This window comes from Sorex fumeus, unplaced genomic scaffold, assembly GCF_029834395.1.
Source record: "Sorex fumeus unplaced genomic scaffold, SorFum_2.1 ptg000047l, whole genome shotgun sequence".
Classification (NCBI taxonomy): domain Eukaryota; kingdom Metazoa; phylum Chordata; class Mammalia; order Eulipotyphla; family Soricidae; genus Sorex; species Sorex fumeus.
In genome coordinates, this window is record NW_026606104.1 from 24,881,108 (window position 1) to 24,906,903 (window position 25,796).

Consider the following 25,796-nt stretch of genomic DNA (forward strand, 5'->3'; position numbering starts at 1 on the left):
TTGCCACTCTGTGTTTCTTAATTGGTGAATTTAGATCGTTGACATTGAGAGAGATTATTTTTATGGGGTTCAGTGTCATCTTTCTGTAAGAGTTTGTTGTGCTTGTAGAGTTTTTATTGTCTTATAGTAGCCCCTTTAGCCCTTTTTTGGTTTGGTTTTGAGTCTATGAAGTTCCTAAGCTGCTGTTTATCCAGAAAATAGTGTACCATTCCTTCAAGTTTGAGTGAGAGTTTAGCCGGATAGAATATTCTTGGTGAAGTGTTCATTTCAGTGAGTTTTTTTTCACTATATCCCACCATTGCTTTTGGGCTTGCTTGGAGGGTTTCCTCTGATAGGTCTGCTGTGAATCTAAGGGGTGCTCCTTTGTATGTGATTTCCTTCTTTGACCTTGCTGCTTGCAGTATTGTGTCTCTATCCATGGCATCCATCATTCTAACTATGATATGTCTTGGAGTGTTTTTGTTAGGGTCTCTTTTAGCTGGCACCCTTTGGGCTCCTTGAACCTGAATGGCTGCATTGTCCAGGTCTGGGAATTTTTCAGCAATTTTGTTTAACCATGGCTTTTTCATTGGGATTGTTTTCCTGACCTACTGGTACTCCAATGATCCTAATGCTGTTCCTCTTGGAATCAACTCCTAGGATTCTGATTTGTTCTAGAGCTATTTTGAGTTCCTTTGCCATTGTTTGTTGTTGCCTTAGACTTGGTGCAGCTGGACTTCCAGCTCACTGATTCTGCCTTCAGCTGTGGCCGTTCTACTGTTGAGGGCAGAGACTGAGTTTTTTATTTCATCTACCGAATCTTATATTCGTGACATTTCTTGCATAGCTTCCTAATTTCTGCTCTCATTTCTTCCCGTAATTTCTCGATTGTTTCTCTCATGTCCTCCTTTAATTTACTGGATATCTGTCTCTCTATTTAACTGAGTTCATTGAAGATCTTCATTACTTCATATCTGAATTCTTTCTCAGAGAGGTCCTTAGGTGAGTAGCACCTACTGAGGCTTCTGGACTCTTCATCGTCTTCCCCACGTGGTGGGGATTTGCGTTGTTTCTTCATGTTGGTTTGGAGGTATGGAGACTGAGATGTTACACAAGATTGCTGGGTATGGATAAACTACCTGCGCCCCCAAATTAGGCCATGCCCACTTCTGAAGAGGCCACACCCACTTATACACAGGCCTTGCCCCCTATGGGTATCTAGTGTCTGTGCGGGGGTACAATCTGGGGGAGGAAGAAGACAGGGACGAACAGGAAGAGGCTCAGGGATGATGAGTGTCCCAGGGTTCTAGAGGATGCCTGGGGTGCATACACAGAGAAAACCAAGTCCTGAGTTTGAATACTGATGGACTAAATGACCTGGGGGAAGAAGAAGACCAGCATAGCGTTGGGGATGAACAGGAAGAGGCTCAGGGATGGTGAGTTTCCCAATGTCCTAGAGGATGCCTGGGGCGCATGCGTGGAGAAAGCCCTTAAGTAGTTTACCTTCTTGCTTTTCGTTTTATCTCCTTAGCATGTGTCCCAGAACTGTTTTGATTCTTTTACAAAAACAGTTTTGGAATTTATTATGTTATAGGTAATTATACTTATTTCTGTTATGCACTATCCTCCCATGTTCATCTATTTGCTCAAGCGGGCACCAGTAATGTCTCCATTGTGAGATTTATTACTGTTTTTGGCATATCAAATATGTCATTGCTGTGTCTTAAAGAAGTGTATTCATCTTTAACTTCATTATAAACTTTGAAACTGTTTTCCAAAGTCATTCTGGTTACCGCTTTACCTTCAAATCAGTAGTAATTCTCCATCCTTCCATGCTTATTGTCTTTTTGTTTGTTCATTTTTGGTCATACCTGGTGATACTCGGGGTGCTCCTGGCTCTGTACTCGGGAATTACTCCTGAGGGTGCTCTGGGGACCATATGGGATGCTGGGGATAGAACCCAAGTTTGCCTTGTGCCAGACTAGTATACTGCTGTACTACTCTCCAGCCCCTACTTGCTTCTTGCTTTTTTTTTTTTAATCTTAAGTTTAGTTATTTTAGTAGATGCACCTTAGTATCTTCTTTTCTGGAGGGCATACCTGACTGTGCCTAGGGCTTATTCCTGATTCTGTGTCCAGAGACCTTTCCTGATTGAGCTCAGGGGACCATATGTGATGGATTCAAACGGGGTGGATTGCATGCAAGACAGGCTGTACTATCTCTCCAGTTATGAAATATCTTTTTAAAGTTTTACCCAGTTGTTTTCTTAATAAATGTTAGGATTGTCTATTTTGGAGTGAAGTTCTTTGTATTTCAATTTTTTCTTCTTTTTTTAGTTTTTGATTTGCTTTCGTATCTTAGTGTCCTTTGAATAGTAGAAGATTTAGTGTCGATGAAATTTATCAATCAGTTTTATAAAATTCTGTGCCCTTAGCAAGGATTCATCCTCCAATTCAAGTTCATCAGTAGTTTATTAGGTTTTTTTGTAGAATTTTTAACTTTTCACTTTAGTTTAGTAGGTTTATGATCTGTCTTGAATTGATTTTTTTAGAATAGAATCAAATATAAATTAAAGTTAACTTTTTCCCATGTGGATATCTAGTGTATTCCAGCACCATTTATTTAGATGAATGAACTTATCATTAAGTTGTATTGGTGCCTTTATCAAAAACCATGCAATCATTTACTATTGATATATTTATGGGCTATATTTTGTTGTGCTGTACTAGTTATATATATTTTTTACCAGTATCTTGATAATTTTAGCCTTATAGTTTATTTTAGCTTTATTGTACAATATATTATAATATACTTTAGCTTTAGCGTATATATTTAATATATATATTTTAGCTTTATAATATAGTTGCCTTATTTTAACTTTATGTATATCTCAAAATCAAGTTATAGAAGTTCTACCAATTAGTTGTTTTTCCAGATTTCTTGGGTTATTCTAGACTTTTTTTGTGTTTTCATACATTTTTAAAATCAACTTGCTAATTTCTCAAAGAATCTACTAAGATTTTGATTGGTATAGGATCAACTGTTAATTTGAGTAGAAGTGACACTTCAGCAAGGATGAATCTCTGATTCATGAATATTTTTCTAAATTTATTTAAATTTCTATGGCTGGAGCGATAGCACATCGGTAGGGTGTTTGCCTTGCATGCAGCCAGCCTGGCCGAGCCGGGTTCGATTCCTCCACCCCTCTCGGAGAGCCCAGCAAGCTACTGAGAGTATCTCGTCCACACAGCAAAGCCTGGCAAGCTCCCTGTGACGTATTCAATATGCCAAACACAGCAACAAGTCTCAAAATGGAGATGTTACTGGGCCCGCTTGAGCAAAATCGATGAACAAAGGGAGGACAATCAATCACAATCATTTAATCTTCTATTTTTTTTAATGTGTGCCTTCTATCCTTTTAATTAATTTAAATATACTAACATTTCAAAAAGTTATTTCACATGTATTGCTCAAATGTAGGAATACAGTTGACTATTATGGGTATATTTTATGTTCTTATTGGTTTTGGTGTTTCTTAACTCAGCCCATATTAAATTGCAGCTAGATTATTTTTATAGAGATTGAGAAATTTATTTTAAAATTTATATGGAAATCCGAAGGCCCTGCAATAACTTTGAACATAGAATTTTGACTATAACTCTCAGTGTTAAATAAAATTTTGATGCATGCATTATGCATGTGAAAACTATGAAAGTTTGTCATCAAATGATTTAGTTTCAATTACCTAAAGTAAATTGCTACAGTTATAAAGTTTTATGAACCTAGATTTATCAGAATAGCTCAGACAATAGCATTTCTCCTTCTGTGCATAATCCTATGTAATTTAAAGTGATTAACTTACTCATATAATTCTTTATTATAATAAAGATATTAGTTGTTGAGTTTTAGGCATGATTGTATTATTATTTGTTTTAGTGACAAGTTATTTGGGATCTTATTCTAGAATTTCATAGCATAAGTTATATGTAATTATTTGATTTATAAATACATTGCAATTAACAGTTGCTTTATATATTTTCTAATTTTTTGTATGTATAAATTTATTGTTATAGTTTCAAAATAATTTGCTGATTTTTTTATAAAAGCCATTAAATTCACTTCATACAATTAACAAGCACATAAATTCAGTTGGTTAATGGCATAAGAAATCAGTGTATATAAATAATAGAACTGAATATAATACTATATTTTGAATAATTAAAAGCTCTATGAAGATATACTCATAAATAAACTCACTAGAGAAAGTGATTTTCAATTTGTGTTTATTAATATTTAAAATAGTATCAGTTTATTTTAACTTAAGCACTATAACTTTTAGTGTGAGAAATCTGAAAATGTTATTATAGTGTTAGTGTACTAGAACATTAAAATCCAACTCATTGGGTTGTTTAGGAAATTTAATAGACAATTGGATTATAGGAACTTTGAGTTTTCAGTGTTCTGTGACTCTCTTGTACTCTTTTCTTATTGAAATATTGCTCTATTTCAATAAATTAAGCTTTAATATTCTAAATGAGTAAAAAATTTAATTAATGTCTGTTATCTGACTAGAGGATATTACAGTATAATAAATCAAAGGTAGGGTAATTGGAGTCAGTTGGCTGCTAAATTCACAGACTCTGTCATTAACTAGCTTTAGAAGTTTGAGAAAAAACTTGACTTTGTGATCTGTTGCCTTATCTATAACATGGAAATATTAACTAATAAGGTTATAAAAAGTTACTTTTAATTTTGCTTATGAATCTTTTGTTTCTATAACATTATTGAAGAAATATATATCATGTCACAATTAATTATAATTGTATTATTAGTAAAATTTTGACCATTCTGCTTTTTAAACAAAGTATTATTTCATATCTGGAGGGGTTCTCATTTGTACTGCTAAGGAATTGGAAGTTACTTTTTTGCCAGAAGGTGGCAGTAGAATTACATGGTTGCAGATGCAGAAGAAACGTCTAAAGATAAAAGTAGTTTGTACCTTCAAATAAATCATGTATTTGTTTTTTCAGACCACTGACAGGAAAAAAAATTTTTTTTTTGGTATTGAATTGTCAGTTTGAAGAAGAATGAAAAAAGTGTACTCTTTCTATGTTGCCATGCTTTAATAAACAAGGAGTTTGCACTATAAAATAGGTAAATCTATAGAATGTTTTTGAATCATTGCCCTTCTGACCTGTTTTCTGAAAATAAGAATAAGAATCAAAAATGTAAGATGCTTGATTGATAAATAGACAAGAAATAAGATACAAAAACGTATTTAGATATGTGTGAAGGTTATTTATGATTTGTTAGTATCAAAGCAGTTTTCAATGATGTTACCAGTGGGAAAAGTGATTAAGTTTTAAAAAATTGATATATATGTGATATATATGTGTATTATAACCATTTCAGAAGCAGAAAACTTCTTGATATAAATCTATAACTCCATTTCAGACATTACCATTTCTGTTAAAATCATAGTTTGCCAAATTACTTGTTTTTCAAGGATTGTACAGGTGAAGTATTGTCAAATTGTTCCTTCTAATGCTCGAAAGAACTTTAAGGCAATATAATCATATTATAAATCTAAATCTAGTAGAGAGAGGTGAATGGAGTTGAATGGACTTAAATTCAAAATTTGGTTCCGCTCCTTGCTTTATGTCTTCAGGCACATTATTTAATCTCTGTGAAATTCAGATATTTTATCTACAAGAGGGTGATCTACTCTCTGCTTTCAGTTATTGTGAGGGTTGGAGATAATATATATAAAATGAGCTTATTTTGTCAATGCCTTTTTAAGAGAATCTATGAAAATCATCATAGTCAAACCGATGGCTCTTTTTCAAGCAAAAGGTAGAGTGGGAACGTTCCCATCTTTCTTTGCTGTGCTGTAGCACTGTGTGCTTGATTTGCATTTTTATCAGCCACATCACGTGTTGCTCATTCTGACAGGAGTTGCTGTTGGCTGGGGCTTCCCGTATTTTTCTGTGTTGTTCATGTTTTAGCAACTTTATTTCAGGACTTTGTGCTTAGTTAATTGTACTTTTATCTTACTAATAATTGTTTTATGATCTCTATAACTATAACATTATTGTCGCCTACCAAATCTAACATAATACTAGCTTTAAACTACCTGTAGGTTTAATGTGGAGAGAAAATAAGCCAACTGAGGGATAGGCACTGATGGGGTGGCTAACAGTATCTTTCATGATTGATATAGTTTGGAAGCACACCTTTTAAATGTCTAAATACTGTGACTTTCTCAGAATTAATTAATAGTTTGTAATTTCATGATAATTTGTTTGCCTGTTTCTGTCCACATCCATGGTAGTCAGGGCTTTATCATGACTGTACTCTGAGCTCACTCCTGGTGGGACTCGGAGATTCATATGGGGTGTTGGGTATTGAACCTGGGTCAGCCTTGTGCACTGCCAGAGCGTGCCCACTTTACTGTCTATGACCCCTTTCATGATAATTTTTAAATGAAGCCAATTTATACCTAAAATCTGCAATTAAAGTTATTTTTATGAATTTTATTTAGTGGATATGGTAGATATTAAAGTTACTTATCGGGGCTGGAGTGATAGCATCCCATATGGTCTCTCGAGCACCACCAGGAGTAATTCCTGAATGCAGAGCCAAGAGTAACTCCTGTGCATCGTCGGGTGTGAGCAAGCCAAAAAAAAAAAGTTATTTATCTAGAAATGTAGTGGATAAATATTTGTGGGTAATGAAAAGACAGTAAACATATTGATATCTATATAGATAATATAAATGTTATGATTTATCTAGAAATATAATTATTAATGCTTATTTCATGATTAAGTTTCTCTTAAGGATAAAGATGACTGAAAAATGTTTAGTTTTGGTCATATCTGCTAATATAACTATTTGTATGAGGAAGAAGACATGTTTCTGCATAAAGTTAAAAGATATATTGACAATATTTATTTGAGCTCTTGGATGCATTAATCAGCATTGATTAATTATATTAATCTCCATCTTTCTCTGATTGAGATTCATGTATACAAAATTCTTGTCATTTTCAGTGATGTATATTTCAGACCTTGCTCTTTCTTTGATGAAATTGGCATTTTATTCTAAGTATGTGCTCACTAAGAGAAGCATGCAACTAATACTGTTATGGAACTTTGGGGGAGGGTGGATTTAGGAGCTAAAATCCAATTATTAAATAACTATAGAAAGCAAAGTTCCCTACATAATAATTAAATGGACTTTTGAGCTGAAACTTGTGTAAAGATCATGACAAAAGACTTTGGGTCTATTTGAGGGTAGTTGACTTCAAGAGGATACCTGTTAGTTAAAACTTGGTTACCTATCTGAACTGTTAAAGGAAAAACAACAACAACAAAAGAATAGTTTTAAAGGTGCAAGAGTTTTTGAACAGAAGAAATTCTGGTGAAATGGTGGCATAGATTCTGGCAAGCAAATCTCCCTGCTCTTTACAACCAAAAATCTACTGTGGATTGTAGGAAGAACCCTATCCTTGCATTGCCTGGTTTGCCTGAAACACCATGCACTCATTTTGCTGAAGGTGATTTTGTGTGTTACAGAACAGAATGGAAACGGATGACTCAATCCACCCCCTGAACTGTGTGGTGTACACCAGCTTCCATTAAGACAAATACAGCTGATCCAGCAGGAGTGGGGACAGGATTGTAGAAGAAACAGTCTGTCAGTCAGTGGTGAAAGACTGCTTGCCCGACCGGCAACCTGCCCTCTGGGACCAAAAAAAGCTAAATAAAACAGAACACAGAAGCCCTGGGGTTCATTGGGGTCTCAGAGCCACAGGGCTGGAGTCCTCTCCTCCCACTGTTAGAAAACATTTCAACTTTCGTCTCCTGCCCAGCAGTAGAGAAGGTGATGTGGATTCCTGACAGGAACAGAGGCAGCATGGAATTTTTTTTTTTTTTACTTCTGAGCTGCTCCTGGCCAGTCCTCTGCTTGTAGTCCTGTGATCTGTTTATCTTGTTGGCATGATTCTCTCCCTCAGTCTCAAGACCATAGAAGCACAGGAGAATTGCAACATGACTGTCTCACCTGCCAGAAAAAATAAAGAAAACACACACGTGTAAGCAGAAAAATTGTGCAGACAACTGCTTTTAAAAAAAGAAAACAGTTTTCTTGAAGAAAATGCAAGTACCCAGGGGGCAAATGTTAAGAACAGAGTATCGGAGGTAAAAATGGAGGAGAGCTGTCATAACAAGACATAATAAATTTAGAGACTCTTAATTAAATACTGAGACACCAAAAAGGAGTTATTTGAATACGGGGATTGCTTTGCCATGGAGACTATAGATATTAAAAGATGTTCAAACCGGGGATGGCGAGATAGCTCAAGTGGCAGAGCACGTGCCTGGTATGTGTAAGGGCCTGAAAAATTGCTGTCATGATATGCTTCCTCCCACACAATACCCCAACCTCCAACTGCCAGGCATGAGCATCTGTGTTACTTTGAGTGACCACTTGAGATCCTATGAAGTAAAGAAATCAATAGGAATTAAAGTGCCTGACTTGTAGGAGACTGAACAGTTTGATCTCTGGCACCACGTGGGTCCCTGAGCACTACCAAGTATAGCACTGGAGTATCCTGAGCACCACATAAGCTCAGAGTCAAAGAGAGGAGCCAGGTATTCTAAGACAACTGTGAAAGACAGGAGCTACTGTTGTCATATCTGACAAAGTAGCTTCCAACTAAAAAAAGGTCATAACAAAAATGGATAGGATGTTATATATAGATCAAGAGGTCAGTGCAGCAAGGTGATAGAACATCCCCTAAATCCATTATAAAATGGAAGTAAGACTAAATTATTATGAGAAAATGGATTTTTTTTTTTGTGGATTAAACACAGGAGCACAAAGAAGTGGGAGGGGAGGAAGAGAGGATAAAGAAAGAAAAGCCACAAAACAGGAAAACTGAAAGACAAACTTGAACAATCTGTGTTTAAAAACCAGTTGTATTGTAAAAGGACATCATGAACCAATTCAAAAACTCAAAAACTAAATTGAGCAAAAACGTTGGGGGGGAAAAATTGCTGACTGAACCATGGAAAGTAATAGGTTAAAAAAAAAGAAGAAGACAAAATTCATTTCAGAAATGAAAACTAAATTACAGAGTATCCAAGGAAGATAGATATTACCAAAAGTTCAGTAAAAGACAAAAGAAAACAGAAATGAAAGTCAAGAAAATGAAACTGAAATAAGAGGGATAAAAGAATCAGGGAAAAAATAATAAAGAAGATAAAGTATATATTTAGTTCAAGACAAACTAGAAGACAAATAGAAAATTAACTGAAATAAAATTTAAATTATTATTAAAAACTTCTGAAATAAAATGCTATCCTAATTTCCATACTAATAGGACTCTTGCTTTCTTGGGAGAACTGATAGAGAACAGCTAATTTACAGGTATATTTTATGAACTAATTTACAGGTATAATTTATGGCTAAAAAACTAATGGGTCTTAAATAAAAATGGGGATGTAGGAGAGATTATCAAAACTTCCATACTAAAAAAAATTTTCTCTTAATGAGTTAAAAGTAAGATAATTAAAATAGAAAGAAATTTAACTTGGTGTTTCACTTCTAACAACATACTAAGCAAGAAAGTATTAAACATTTTGTAGAGGAATTCATACTGGAGGAAGGGCAAGGCTAAAATTTTCCCAGAGGGAAAACATACTTCTCTTCTCCTGCACTCACAGCAACTTTGTACCAAAATTTTGATTAATCTACACTGAAGCCAACCAGAAACCCCAATAAATAAACTTTTTAAAGTACTGGACAAAAGGAGTACACCTAGACAAATTGGAGACAAAGAATGCCTCATAGGACAACAAGCTGCAATTGGAAGAGATCTCTAAGAGACTGAAAAAGCACGAGAGAGTTTGAAAAAATTACAAACAAATATGAATGAAAGATTATAGTAGCTGAAGTGTAAAAGGCAGTAGAGGAACTCAAAAGCAGAATGGAAGAAACCAAAACTTGACTGGATGAACTGAAAGGGAAAGTAGTGAAAACCACTGTAAAAGAGTTGAAAAATAGAATAAATGCAGCAAAGATAAAGTAAGGGCTGTATGTGACAGCATCAATAAAAGCCAACATTTGCATCAGAGGGTTCAAATTTGAAAATATTGTAGCCCAGGATTTTCTCACAAGTTTAGAAAGCAAATAGACACCTGTGTCTAGGAAGCTCTTAAGAGTTCCAAGTGAAATAAATGTAAACAAATATACATCAGTATGGGTTCTACCTAAGATGGTAAAAATCACGGAGAATCCTAATGGAAGCAAGAGCAAAGTCACGTGGAAGGGAAAAACAGCTGTTTTCTTCCACAGAAATTCTTAACTGTAAGATCTTATCAGATCAGCACAGTTGTCGAAGTGCTGAATGAAAAAGAACTCTAATCAAGAATACTCTACCTAGCTAGTTATTACTCAGATCTGAAAGAGAAGTAAAGAGCTTTTCAGACAAACAACAGTATAAAGAATTCAGCACTACTAAAGGTGTCCTCTAAGAAGTACACGTGTTTTCTGTATAAAGAAAATAAACCCAAGTTGAAAGTAGTAAGATGCCTAAAAATCATAAAAAAGTGGGAAAGAAGGAATATAATAATGGGGAGGTTGCTAATTATTTTTGAGTTGCTAATTCTTGTTATCATCATTCTGTTTAGACATTTGTAAGTTTCAGACATTTTTAGCCCTTAAATATTTATATTTGGTTCTTTGAAAATTGATCTTAGATCTCTTAAAATTTTTAGAACTGTGTACTAGATTATCTTATTTTGGGTACATTTTGGTAGTTTGTAGTTTTTTAAGATTGAATACACTCTATCAATGTTTTTTGAATTCGTAGTTCATAGTTCTTGTGAATCTTCAGATATTTGGGCAATCTGTACTGAGATATTTAATTTCATTACTGATGCTGAAAGCTTGTCAATTTTTTTCTCTTTTCCAATCTTTTTAAGGGGTTATTAATTTTATTGACATTTCAAAAATCTTTGTTTTTTTCTATTATTCTGTTTTCAGTTTTGTTGATTTCTGTTCTTAAATGTTTTTATTTTTCTTTTGAAATGGGGACTTGTTTTACTCTTCTATATTCTTATAGAAATAGATTATTGACTTAAAAATGCTTACTTAAAAAGTATAAACATGTAGTACTGTGAACTTCTACTTAAAAATTTTATTGAAAAAAATTCAAAATCATGTTCTTTATTTTTTGGAAACCTTTTTCCCCCTCTTTTACCATGTACTAAAGTGTATTTTAGTATCTAAGTATTTAGAATGTTTTGTGTGTGTTGTGGTGTTTTTCTGTTGTTGATTTGTAGGTTAATTTCATATGGTTAGGGAATATGCTTTTTATGAATTAAAGTCTTTTGGAAACTTTAAAATTAAAATTTTTTAAAAAATCACTTAATAGAATTCCCTATGCACTTGCCCCATGTGAGCATATGAAAATTATGCAACCCTAAAGACAACCTCTCCCAATTGTTCTAGCACCCTAATGTAGGACTTTCTATTTTTGAGAATGGTAAAAAAGAAATTCCTGTTATAACCAAAAAAACATAAAATGAATAATTATTTTAATTTGTGAAATATTGCAAGTAAAAAAAACAGCCAGGTTGATAGTAATACTTAAGATTGCATATGGATTGGTGGAGGGACGTAGACACTGGTGAAGCAATTCGTGTTGGAACATTGAGTGCCGAACTCAATCATAAATAACTTTGTAAACCGCAGTGCCTCAATAAAAATAAATAAATAAGTAAATCTGATGCAGATTAAAGAGATTTTGTGTGGACAGCCAGGAGTGATCCTAGAGCACAAAACTAGGAGTAAGCCTCGAGCACTGCTGGGTATAGCCCAAATCACCCCTCCTCCCAAAAATGTTTTTGGTGAATCTTACTTTGTAAATAATTTCTTGAAATTGTTAAGAACATTTTCTCTTTTTTCATTTTTATTTGATTTTGAGTTTTTTGTTTTTATTTCTTTGTTTTTAGACTATACCCAGTGGTGCTTAATGCTCACTCCTGGCTCTGCTCTCGGGAGTAAGCACTGAACACACTCGTGGTGGGCTCAGGGGACCTAGTGGGCTAGGGATTGAACCTGGGTCAGTGCATGCAAAGCAAAACCCTAGTATTGTACTATTGCTCCAGCCCCTGAGTTCTGTTTTGATCTACAATGAGTGAGACTCAAGGACTACTTTCAGCTCTGTGCTGAGGGATTGTTCCCAGAATGCTCAGAAACCATGCAGTGCCAGAAGTCAAACCTGGGCCTCTTACAGGCAGAATGTGTGCTCAGTTGTATTATATAGCCAGCCCAAAGTAGTTTCTTTTTTTGTGTTTTTTATTATTGGTTTGAAGTGCTATATAAATTTTGAGAATATAGTTCATACCTCTGTGTGGATAAGCTTTGCCATACCCACTACCACCATTGATGTTCTAACATCATTTCCGTGATTTCTCTCTACCTTACCTTCTTTCCTTAACCCCCTCCTCTGGCAGCTATCTACTTTTTGCAGAAATAGCATTATTTTTGCTATATTTTCTTATTTGCTTTGGTTCTTATATTCCCCAGATGGGAGAAACCATCTAGTAATTATCTTTTTTTAATTTAAACAATTTTTTAAATTGAATCACCATGAGATAGTTACAAAGCATTCATGATTGAGTTTCAGTCATACAATGATTGAACACCCATCCCTCCATCAGTGTGCATTTTCCACCTCCAGTGTCCCCAGTATCCCTCCTGCCATCTCTACCCCATCCCACCCCCTGCCTCTGTGGCAGCACCTTCCTTCTTACTCTTTATTTTGGAGCATCATGGTTTGCAATACAGATACTGAGAGACTACCATTTTTGGTCCTTAGACTACTTTGAGTACACATCTCTTATGCTGAGTGATCCCTCCAACCATCATTGGCTTAGTGGTCCCTTCTTCATTGCAACTGCCTTCTTCCCCAGCACATAAGGTAGGCTTCCACCCATGGAGCCATTCTCCCGACCCTTGTCTCTACTGTCCTTGGGTATTAGTCTCATAGTATATTATTTTATATTCTGCAAATGAGTGCAGTCATTTTATGTCTGTCCCTCTCTTTCTTACTCATTTCACTTAGCATAATACTATCCATGTCATCCTCTTATAAGCAAATTTCATGACTTCATCTTTTCTAACAGCTGCATAGTATTCCATTGTATAGATGTACTATAGTATCTTTAATAGGTTGTCTGTTCTTGGGCATTCAGGTTGTTTCCAGATTATGGAACAACAGATTATGAAACAGTGCTGCAATAAATATACAAATGCAGATTTCATTTCTACTGTGCTTTTTTTCATTCCTGGGATATATTCCCAAAAGTGGTATTGCAGGGGAAAATGGAAGCTCAATTTCTAGTTTTTTGAGGAATGCCCATATTGTTTTCCAAAAAGACTGGACCAGTTGGCAGTCCCACCAACAATGAAAGGGAATCCCTTTCTCCCCACATCCGCGCCAGCACTGGTTGTTTTTGTTATTTTTGATGTGTGCCAGTCTCTATGATTTGAGATAATATCTCATTGTTGTTTTGATTTGCATCTCCCTGATGATTAGCAGTGTAGAGCATTTTATCATGTCCCTTTTGGCCATTTGTGTTTCTTTTTTGAGGATATTTCTGCTCATTTCTTCTCCCCATTTTTTGAAGGGGTTGGAGGCTTTTTTCTTGTAAAGTTCTACCAGTGTCTTGTATATCTTGGGTCACTGTCCTCCCATTTTTCATCTATTTGCTCGAGCAGGCCCAGTAACTTCTCCATTGTGACACTTGTCACTGTGTTTGGCATATCAAATACGTCATGGGGAGCTTGCCAGGCTTTGCCTTGCAGGTGAGATACTCTCAGTAGCTTGCTGATCTCTCTGAGAGGGGCGGAAGAATCGAACTCGAGTCGGCCATGTAGGCTGCATGCAAGGCAAATGCCCTACCTGCTGTGCTATCGCTCCAGCCCATATCTTGGGTATTAGCCCCTTATCTGAATATATTAGGTAAATAATTTTTCCTATTCTGTGGCCTTTCTCTGTATTTTGGTCACTGTTTCTTTGAGGTACAGAAGCTTCTTAGTTTGATGTAGTCCCATTTGTTTATGTTTGTTTCCACTTGGTCAGTGGTGTTTCATTCTTAAAGATGCCTGTAGCTTCAATATCATGGAGGGTTCTGCCTACATTTTCCCCCATGTCCTTATGGATTCAGGGCTGATACTGAGGTTCTTTAGTAATTATCTTTTACTTTTTGGCTTATTTTGCCATAGTCATCTTCATGTTGTTGTCTAAGGTAGGCTTTCATCTTTATTTTTAATAGCTAACCAGTGTTTTTTATTAAGTAAGCTCACCTCAATTTTCAGTCAGGAAAATGTAAATCAGAATCATAATAAAATATCATCTCATAATTGTCAGAATGTGTATCATCAAAAAATAAATAAAAACAAGAAGGAATAACAAATGTTGCCAGAATAAGACATGTGCAGAAAGAAAATCTTTGGATATCACTGGTAGGAGCATGAATTCTTACAGTCGGTAGGAGAAGCAGTGTGTAGATTCTTAAAAAAAAGGTAAAAAAAGGTAAAGGCCCTCCCGTTGATCGTCGATTTGCTCGAGCGGGCCCAGTAACGTCTCCATTGGAGACTTTGTTGTTACTGTGTCTGGCATATCCAATACTCTCGGTAGCTTGCCGGGCTCCCCGAGAGGGGCGGAGGAATCAAACTCGGGTCGGCCATGTTGGCCGCTTGTAAGGTGAATGCCCTACCCGCTGTGCTGAGCGATAGCACAGCGGGTAGGGCGTTCGCCTTAAAAAAAAAAAAATTCCAAAACAAACCATATGTGAGGGAGGTAATTTTGTATTTTTTCAACTTTTTCTAACTAACTGCAGCATGATTCTGTTCAGATCCATCCACATAAAAGCAATTTACACAACTTTGTCTTTGCCCTGCCCTGCCCTCTCCAGCCCTCCCCTGCCCTCTGCTCCCCTCCCCAGAGATTGAACCCAGGTCATCGTTGTACAAGGCAAGTGCCTTGCCTGCTGTATTATTTCTCAGGCTTTTAACCTTACTTTTTTCTTATAGCTGAGTAATATTCCATTGTGTGTATGTACCATGGTTTCTTTATCAAATCGTCTGTTCTTAGATACTTGGCTTATTTCTGGATTTTTGCTATTGTAAATAGGGCTGAATGAAACATAAAAGGCCCTCCCGTTGATCGTCGATTTGCTCGAGCGGGCCCAGTAACGTCTCCATTGGAGACTTTGTTGTTACTGTGTTTGGCATATCAAATACTCTCGGTAGCTTGCCGGGCTCTCCGAGAGGGGTGGAGGAATCGAACTCGGGTCGGCCATGTCGGCCGCTTGTAAGGCGAACACCCTACCGCTGTGCTATCGCTCCAGCCCAGAAAATACCCTGTCAATAGAAACTGAGAACTGGTATTTTGTAGAAAGGTTATCACAGTACAAGGAATGGGGGTGGGAATACGGCAGTTGAGGGGACATTAGGACAGTGGTGGAGGGAAGCTGATGCTCTGGTGAAGAGTGTGAAGTTAAGATTTATGAATGAAACCATGCTATTATTAATGTTGTAAATTATGGTATCTGCAATAAATTTTTTAAAAAGAATTTAAAATAAAGTTACCATGTGATCCATTGATTTTATTTCTTGATATTTATGCAAACAAAATGAAAACAGTAATTAGAAAAGATAGATACACCCTTTTGTTCATTGTAGCAGTATTTTTAATAGCCAAGATATGGAGATTACCTGAGTAATTTTGAACAAATGAATGGTAAAGAAGACATAAGGGCCTGGGGAGATAACTCAAAGGGGTAGAATGCACATTCAAAGCTCAAAGTTTGATTTCTGGCACTGTATGAGTTCCCAAAGATGCTCAGTTTGACTATGGTGGCTCCAGCTACCACTGAATGGCCATAGTGGTCCACAGTACTATTTTGCCTCGGCAGTACCACACTGCCATCTTTGAGCACTACTAGATCAACTATGACTTTCAGGGACCCCAGAATCCCAAGCACAGTTGGAAAGGCGTCTTCATCAACAAAAGGAGGCTGTGTTCGCATATGGAATACAATGTGGGATGCTACACATGTAAAATACTATGCAGCCACAAAAAGAAAAGAATCTTTTGCATTGATATAGATGGAGTTGAGGGCATTATGTCAAGTGAAGTCAGACAGAAAAGACAAATATGATTTTAATTACATGTAAATTCCAAGATAAAACTCATAGGTAGAACAGATTAATAGTTATCATAAGTGAAGAGTCTGGCATGTTGTGAAATAAGCGAAAGGGATCAAGAATTCCAGTTATATATCAAGGATTTTCAGTAATAAAATAAGTCACAGTGATATGTACAGTATGGATCCTGTAGGCAATGAAATTGAATTGCAGATTTTTTTAAAATGTTAAGACTAGATGACATCTAGATTTAGGATCTTGTTTTGCATTATATGTATATGTCAAATTATATTTGAAGCTAATATAATGCATGACAATTATACTTCAGTTGAGAAAAAATACTGTTTTCAAACATTTCACAAATAGTTTGGTGCTCACTTAAGTGTTTGAATGTGGGTTCTGATTACTGCACTTTGCTTTGAAATGGCTCAGATAAAATGTAAGTATAGAAATATGTTTGGAATTTTTTGCAAGAACTGTTTTCATGAAACAAAATCACTCTTGCTACATTTCCAAAGTATTTGTAATTTGGGGGCTGGCGAGATGGTATAGCAGGTGGAAGATTTGCCTTGCATGTGGTCCACCTGGGTTCAGTCCCCAGCATCCCATATAGTTCTCCAAGCACTGCCTGCCAGGAGTAATTCCTGAATGCCGAGTCAGGAATAAGCCCTCACCAACAGTAGTGTGGTCCCAACACCAACCAACTAAACAAACAAAAACCCGAAAGTATTTGTAACTCTCTTATTGACCTAGAGACATTTTATTAATAAAATATATTCAGTTTTACATATTGTTATATTAGCTACTTATGATAAACAATTGGATATCTTTTTTTTTTTCCTTTCGGGTCACACCCGCCAATGCACAGGGGCCACTCCTGGCTTATGCACTCAAGAATCACTCCTGGCAGTGCTCAGGCACCATAAGGGTGCCAGGAATGGGTTGCTGCATGCAAGGCAAATGCCCTACCCGCTGTGCTATCTCTCCAGCCCCATAGATGTCTTTTTTACATTTATGTTTAAACTCTTAGGATTACCTTAGTCATTTACTCTTTTTATTTTATTTTTTTTCTTATATTTATTTATTGAATCACTGTGGGAAAAGTTACTAAGCTTTCAGGTTTAAGTCTCGGTCACACAATGATCAAACACCTCTCCCTTCACCAGTACTCATTTTTCACCACCAAGAACCCCAATATACCCCCCTCCCACCCCTCCCAATGCCTATGAGGCAGATGATTTCCACTTAACTATTATCACATTGATTACATTCATTATTTCAACAAAAGATGCACCATTATTGTTTACAATCCCCTCCCCCCCAACAATCAGAATTGCTGAAAAGGCATTGTGAAATACTTCGTTTTCTATAGCTGGTTATGAGAATCATATAATCTCGCATGGCCCCAATAGCGGCCTCACGATTTTGGATATCTGCAAAGAGCCAGATAATTACGAGATTGGTTTCTGTGTGTCTGGTGTTATGGCTGTGCCAGAGAGCATCTCGTGGGGGGCAACTCATGACCTTGTTAGGGCACGAAGGATGAGCCGGTACTGCCCCCCTTCCCATGAGACTGCAGTTGCCCCATCAATGCCAGCTCATACCTGGGGGTGGGGGGGAAAGGCAGAAGGGAGCAACAGCCTTTCCCTCCCGGGGAGGCATGGCACCGTGGTTTAACGTGTGGTCCATTCACTTTTCTGTCACAAGTTGCCAGACTCTGGATCAAAGTCCTTTTGCCTCTGGAGCCATGGCTGTGCCAGAGAGCCGCTTGTGGGGGGCAACTCATGACCTCGGTAGGGCGTGAAGGACGAGCCAGTACCGCCCTCCTTCCCATGAGACTGCAGTTGCCCCGTCAATGCCGGCTCATATCTGACTTTCCAATAAGCTCTGAGGCAGTGGCCACCTTGCTGCCGGGGGCGGGGGGGGGGGGGGGGGGTGGTGGTGGTGGAAGGGAGCAATACCCTTTCCCTCCCAGGGAGGCATGAAGCCGTAGTTTAACGAATGGTCCATTCACTTTTCTGCCTCAAACTGCCAGGCTCTGGATTAAGTCCTTTTGCCTCTGGAGTCATGGCTGTGCCAGAGAGCTGCTTGTGGGGGACCTCAGTAGGGTGTGAAGGACGAGCCGGTACTGTCCCCCTTCCCATGAGACTGCAGTTGCCCCGTGACCGCCAACTCATACCTGGCTTTCCAAGAAGCTCTGAGCTGGCGGCCACCTTGTGTGTGGTCCAGATGCATTTCTTCCAAAAGCCGCTGGATTTCGAGATTTGTTTCTGAGTCTCTGGGTTCATGGTCGTTAATTAGCTTGATCAGGAGCCAGAGAAGTCGTTTGTAGGCAGCGACTTGGGGTCTCACTGGTACGGGGAGGAAAGGGCTGGTTCCACCCCCATCTGGTGAGGCCCCGCGTGTCTCATCACTGCAGGCCCAAACCTGACTGTCCAGTGGCCTCTGGAGGATGGTGGTCACCGGGCCACCGAGGGGAACAGGCCAAGGCACGAAACCTATTCCCACCTGGAGTGTCCCAGCGCCAGTAACCTACTGCAGGAACAGGATGCATTTCTGCCAAAAGCCATTGGGTTCCGAGATTTGTTTCTGAGTCTCTGGGGTCATGGCCGTTAAGCAGTTTCGATCAGGAACCAGAGAGGCCATGCCTCCAATTATATAGCTGAGCCAGAGGTGCTTTGTGGGTGTGTCTCCCACATATCTAACTTTTGGCCGTTTACTTTCTTGGTAAATTTTGCCCTAAGTTTTTGGGGTCTGGCCAAAGGCACAGCAGCAATTTTGGGGTATCTGAAAGCCTGACAGTGCCATCAGGCTGCTGATTCACTCGCCTCACAGGTATAGATTGACCTGCTGGCGGCACCATACCCCCTAGTGATTTACTCTTTTTAGGTAACATTTATTAAAACTATTGTTACCTTAACAGGAATCAAACTGGTACCAAACTTCACTCTGTAGTCATATTCTTCCCCACCACAGAGTAAAAGAACAAACATAAAATATCAGTTTCAGTCAGATATATTCTTGATGAGAAGGAAAATTTTTTACTATTTGTCCTTTTTTACTGTTGAATTATGATATTTGTATACTGTTGTCAGAGATCCTTTGTCAGGTACATAATGTGTAAAAATTTTTCTACCATTGTGTGTATTTTTATTGATAGTGCCCTTTTAAATTATATTTAGTAGAATTTTTTATTATTCCTTGGTCTTTTTGTTGTTGTTTTTTGGGTCACACCTAGCGATGCACAGGGGTTACTCCTGGCTCATGCACTCAGAAATTACTCCTGGCGGTGCTTCGGGGAACATATGGGATGCTGGGAATTGAACCTGGGTTGGCCACGTTCAAGGCTAATGCCCTAACCATTGTGCTATCATTCTAGCCCCTTCCTTGGTCTTTTTTTAAAAAAAAATTTATATTTTTATTATTATATCATATATAATAATACTACAGACCAAACATGATTGCCACTCAATGCCTCTTTTGCAAACCACAACACCCAAAAGGAGAGAGAGAACAAAAGGGAATACCCTGCCACAGAGGCAGGGTGGGATGGGGGGGATGGGGGGTGGCAGGGATTCTGGGACCCGTGGTGGTGGAAAATGGGCACTGGTGAAGGGATGGGTGTTTGATCATTGTATAATTGAAACCCAAGCACAAAAATTTGTAAATCTACAACTGTACCTCATGGTCTTTCACTAACAAAAATTAAAAAAAAAATTCCTTATCTTCATTCAATTGTGTATGTAATTAGTAAAGAAGAATTTTCCATATAAAACAACTTTAGGTTTGTTGTATTTTACTTACAGATTTATTCAGCAAACATTTATTAAACATTATATGGTAAATACTGGATATAAAAATAAGTCTTTGGCTTTGTTTTCAATGTGATAAAAACATAGCTGGGTCTAAATAAGTTAATTGTTTGAATGGCAAGTAGACAACAAAGGAAGTGATGATTGATTCAACAGGGAAGAGATGTAGAAAATAAGTGTAGGAGATTCAGGGCCCACTGGTGGGTGACCCGTGGATACATATGCTTAAGCAATGAGACAATAAATTAGAACAGAAAAAGCATTGCTAGATAGAGATGAGGCTTTAATTTGTTGACGCCAAGTTTTGAGGACTTTTAAATGCTTTGGTATAAAAAGAACTCACTTTGAGAATAGAGTTCTTAATCATTTTAAATTTTAAGATCTGAGTCTTTTAGCTTATGCTGTGTTACTTAAAACAGTAATTAATGCAATTGATGGTATTTGATGTTCACAGATTGTTGATTTATACTGATTATTTAAGATGTATTTCATATTTGGAACACTTATTTGCCATATTAAAATATATATTTACCTTAGCTTTGTACTTTGTTATTCCTTTTTTCCAGCCATGAGGAAGATTGGATGGACGAGGAGCTAATAGAACCTCTAAAATATGCCGAACAACTTCCTGTAGCTCAGATAATACACCAGGTTTGCTTCCCATTTTATTCTTTTAAAAGAAACAGGATTTTTAATCTCTGAAAAGTAATTGCTTTTGTTAGGGTTTTCAGAATCAATGTGCTATAGCTGAAAGGCATTCAGGCTGTCTATCCCTATTTAGACACTACCTATTACTGCTGTAAGTCTAATGCAAAGCACAATATTCAAAGACTACTTGCTGTGTAACAATAGAATTCTTACTATATAAAATACAGTGTAAAGTCAGAATTTCCTTTTGTCCGTTACCTAACAACATGACTTAATTTCAGAAAACTTTCACTTGAACCACTGTATGTAGTACTTGTTACTAACAGTGATAAGGAACTAAAAAATATCATTTGTGTGATTTTTTTGAGTATCCAAAGTAAGAAAACAATCTTTCCCCACTTTTCCCATCCAACCCCCCTTATCACCTCTTGTGAGGTGTAATTCTGAATGTTGTGGGGTTAATTCTTTTTCATTTCAATACAATGACTCGTCCATCTCATCTCTGTTACTGTAATTTGAGAGAAGGCTGTATGGTAAGTATATAAACTTCGATTTTGGGGTGGAACATATCTTTTGCATACAGAGGCCTAAGTTCAGTCCCAGCATCATTTGGTACCCTTGGCATCTCTGGGTATGGCTCCAAAAGAAACCAACCAATATAACAAATAAAAAAGGAAAGAATTAAACAGATTTCATATAACTTGGCAACATATAAAGAAGGTCTACCTCATATAAGCCAAAATTTAAGGATTTTCTTTTTCCTCCCTTCATCCCCGCCCACACACACCTGTGTTCAGGGCTTACTCCTGGTTCTGTGTCAGAAATCATTAGTGATGGAGCTTGGGCAATCATATGTGGTGTAGGAAATCAAACCAGGGTCACCCACATGCAAGGCAATAATAGCCTTAATCTCTCTTCTATCTCTCCAGCCCTAAATTGAAGAGTTTTTAATAATTTGTAGATGATGCCTTTTGACATACCAGCTTTTTCAGAATCTGTAATTAAAAAAAAATTAAAAGCCTTTGTAAATGTCAAAATTTCTCAGATTTTTAAACGAGTGTTATTGAATCTTTTCATATGTCTTTGTCAATCAAAAGAATTTTTATTTAGTTGATATAATTAGAAGTGCCAGTGTGAGCTCATTGAATGAAACCATTTCTAAAATGTTAAATTTAGTATTTAAATTCTGAGAAATTATAAGGAAATGGCCAGATACTTGTCCCTTTACGAAGCTCTTCTGTGCTTAGTAATCAGGTCCAGTTTATATGTCAGGAATTCCCTGGTGTTGTCAGAGCTTAAATGACCTAACAGCCTGCAAATGTCACATTTAAAATTCTGTCTTCATGCCTGACTCTCAGCATAAATGAATTAAACAGCAGAGCAGGCAGCAAGTCAATATGTTCTTAACAGTAAGAGTGAGCAATGAAACAGTCTGTGGTTTGTTCAGAATAGGTAAATAGAATCTGCCCACAACAGTTCACCTAGAGTAAAATCTGAAGCAGGAAATAAGAATTAACCTTTAAGATGGTTGACCAGATGAAATGTCAGTCATATTTTTATAGTTTGCGTAACAGTTGCATTTTTCTGTTGTATACTTTGTGAATTCAAATGAACATAATTGACTCCCATAAGGAGTCTTGTGATGGTAATTTTTGACAGTATAAGAAGGCATGTGATAAACATTGTAGTTAAAATCTTGTGTTACTCTATTTACAAAATTTCAGTTTTTATTAAATTTGTATGGTAGGGATTAATTTTATATTTCACTGAATAATATTAATTCTATATTCAAGTGGTAGTCAGAAAGGTTATAGTGTTAAGCCATACTCATTATCTATTCTTTTTGTTATTTCTCTTAACATTAGCACAACTTTGTTCATAGGATCTTTAAGAAACTCACTGGTTTTGTTACCAGAAGTTTATTTATAAATGTATTAGTCAAAAGCTCTTTTCTTCCCATAGGAGCATAGTAAATATATATAATTAGATTCAGTGAATCTGACAAATGTTTTAAAATCTGTACTATATATAATTTATAGCATTATTTATGTAACTTTTTTTCATCGTATAAATAACTTTTTTCTCTAACCTTACATCATGCTTTAAGTATGTTAGTTTTGGAGCATTTCTTTTCAAAATAACATTTGGGTTTTATGTCTCGATTTTTTTTTAGACATTCTTTATACTTTTAGATATTTTTAATGGATATATTTAATGCTGCACCAAAAACAAGGACACCTTTGTTCCCTGGTACCAGATGCCAAAAGGCAGAAAGAACTTTTTACAGGTAGCAGTTTAGGAAGTGCCAAAGAGTAGAAGCAGGGAACTGGTTGTAATATAGACATATTGAGAAAAAGAAAAGAAGAAATAGGTCTCAGTCATATGTTAAACTGATTTTTACTATAAGGAGCTATCAAGATTCTTAATATTTTGGGGCTGGAGCCATAGCACAGCGGGTAGGGCGTTTGCCTTGCATGCGGCCAACCCGGGTTCTATTCCCGGCATCCCATATTGTCCCCTGAGCACTGCCAGGTGTAATTCCTGAGTGCAAAGCCAGGAGTAACCCCTGAGCATTACTGGGTGTGACCCAAAAAGGAAAAAAAAAAGATTCTCAATCTTTTATCATTTCATGCTTCCAATTACATGCTACTTTTAGGATTTCTAGCACGTATGTTGTACATCTTGGACATCCTAGAAACTCATGTTGTAAAAAGTAATCAAAGATAGGAGAGTCAGATAAAAAATAGATAAAACTGGGACCATTAAAATGGTGGGGGTCAAGAACAAAAGCAACTGGTGCCGGTGCGAATGTGGCGAGAAAGGGACCCTCCTTCACTGCTGGTGGGAATGCCGACTGGTCCAACCCTTTTGGAAAACAGTATGGACGATTCTCAAAAAATTAGAATTTGATCTTCCATTTGACCCAGCAATACCACTCCTGGGAATATATCCCAGAGAGGCAAAAAGGTATAGTCGAAGTGACATCTGCAATTGTTTGTTCATTGCAGCACTCTTTACAATAGCCAGAATCTGGAAAAAGCCTGAGTGCCCGAGAACAGATGACTGGTTAAAGAAACTTTGGTACATTTACACAATGGAGTACTATGTAGCTGTTAGAAAAGATGAAGTTATGAAATTTACGTACAAGTGGTACTACATGGAAAGTATCATGTTAATCGAAATGAGTCAGAAAGAGCGGGATAGACACAGAAAGATTGCATTCATCTGGGGAACATAAAGCAACAAAAAGGGAGACTTAACACCCAGGAATGGCAGAGATTAGTACCAGGAATTTTGCTCCGTGACTTGAAGGCCAGCCACACGTGCTTGGTGAAAAAGAAGCTCAGATAGAGAAGAGAGCACCAAATAAAGGATGTTGTGAGGACCCTCCCAGGGTGGGAGAAGCATGCTAAAAGTAGTCTATAGACCAAACATGATTGCCACTCAATGCCTCTCTTGCAAAACACAGTACCCAAAAGAAGAGAGAGAGAACAAGGGGGAATGTCCTGCCATAGAGGCAGGGTGGGATAGGGGGATGGGGGGTGGGAGGGATGCTGGGACCCGTGGTGGTGGAGGATGGGCACTGGTGGAGGGTTAGGTACTTGATCATTGTATAACTGAAACCCAAGCACAAAAATTTATAAGTCTATAACTGTACCTCATGGTGTTTCACTAATAAAAAAATTTTAAAAAAATAAATAAAATGGTGGGGGTTAAGGTAAAGAACATTAGTTGCACGTGGCTGGCCCGGGTCCAAGGCCCAGCGCTTCCTTTGGTCCCAGGACCCTAAGAATCAACAGGAATGATCCCTGAGAACAGAGGCAGGAGCAAGCCCTGGGCATAGCTGGATGTGGCCCCCAAATTGAAAATAGTTATAAAAAGAAAATAAAATTGATAACTTATATCCACAGTAAGTATACAGAATGAAATAGGCTTTCTCTTACAACATTAAAATGGTATAAAATGTTTAGAAATAAATTTATTCATAGGACTCATATAATAAGAATTATGAAAACATGTTTCATAAACATATGGATATACCAAATGTCTAATAATACAAAGAACCTAATAATGTAAAAGTGAAATTTCTCCTATACTAGCAATCAAAATGAAAATAGATACTTTTATTTATTATTAGAAAAAAATATGACTGTGTAGTTCATGTTAAAGGGAAATGTCCAAAAATAAAAGAAAGTTTATAAAGAAAATATGTGGTATTTTCCTTACCAGATATCAGAGCACAGTCATTATCCTTAGATACACATTGTGCGGGCAAATAAATAGACAGATTAATGGAGTAGTTTTTTATAATTTACAATAAGAAATTCATTTTATATACGGAATAACCCTTGGTGTTTGTGTATGACACATATGTTTGTATTTTTATGTTAAAAATAAGTTTCACAAGGCATTGTATGTTAATGAGCATATATATCATAACATATAAAAATGTATATTATATATTTATATATAATATTATATATATATTATATATATTCCGAAATCCAACATGCCATCTCGTCGGTAAAGAAACAAAGAGCACCTGGCCCAGACAAGATCAGACCTGAACACCTGAAGAACTTACCATCAGTACTCATCAATACATTGGCTCGACTCTTCACACGCTACCTGTCTGAATGCAAGGTTCCATCCCAATGGAAAACCAGCAAGACTGTACTACTATACAAGAAAGGAGACATCCACGACATTGGCAACTATCGCTCAATCTGCCTATTGTCTGTCATCTACAAACTATTCACTCGAGTCATCCTGAATAGGATTAGCAGAACACTAGATGAAGGACAACCATGTGAACAAGCTGGATTCCGAAAAGGATTCAGTACCATCGACCATATCCACACAGTAACCAAGCTCATTGAGGTATCTCGGGAGTTCAGGATGCCACTCTGTCTAACGTTCATTGATTTAAAGAAGGCCTTTGATTCTGTTGAGACGGAAGCGGTCATAGAAGCCCTAGCCAATCAGGGTGTACAAACTCAATACATCAGGATCCTTCGTGAGCTCTATTGCGGATTCACTACCAAGATCTCACCATTCTACAAAGAAGTAATCATCCATATCAAGAGAGGGGTTCGGCAGGGTGATACCATTTCACCGAAACTCTTCAGTGCCACC

The 25,796-nt window shown here is 37.1% G+C and overlaps 1 protein-coding gene across 1 annotated transcript in view; it reads left to right on the top strand.

Moving 5' to 3' along the window:
* PIGK (phosphatidylinositol glycan anchor biosynthesis class K) overlaps positions 1 to 25,796 on the top strand; it is a 106,354-nt gene that overhangs the window by 46,595 nt on the left and 33,963 nt on the right. The window contains exon 10 of the mRNA XM_056123545.1: positions 20,579 to 20,663. Coding sequence (XP_055979520.1) covers positions 20,579 to 20,663 — 85 coding nt within the window. The remainder of the gene's footprint in view (positions 1 to 20,578; positions 20,664 to 25,796) is intronic.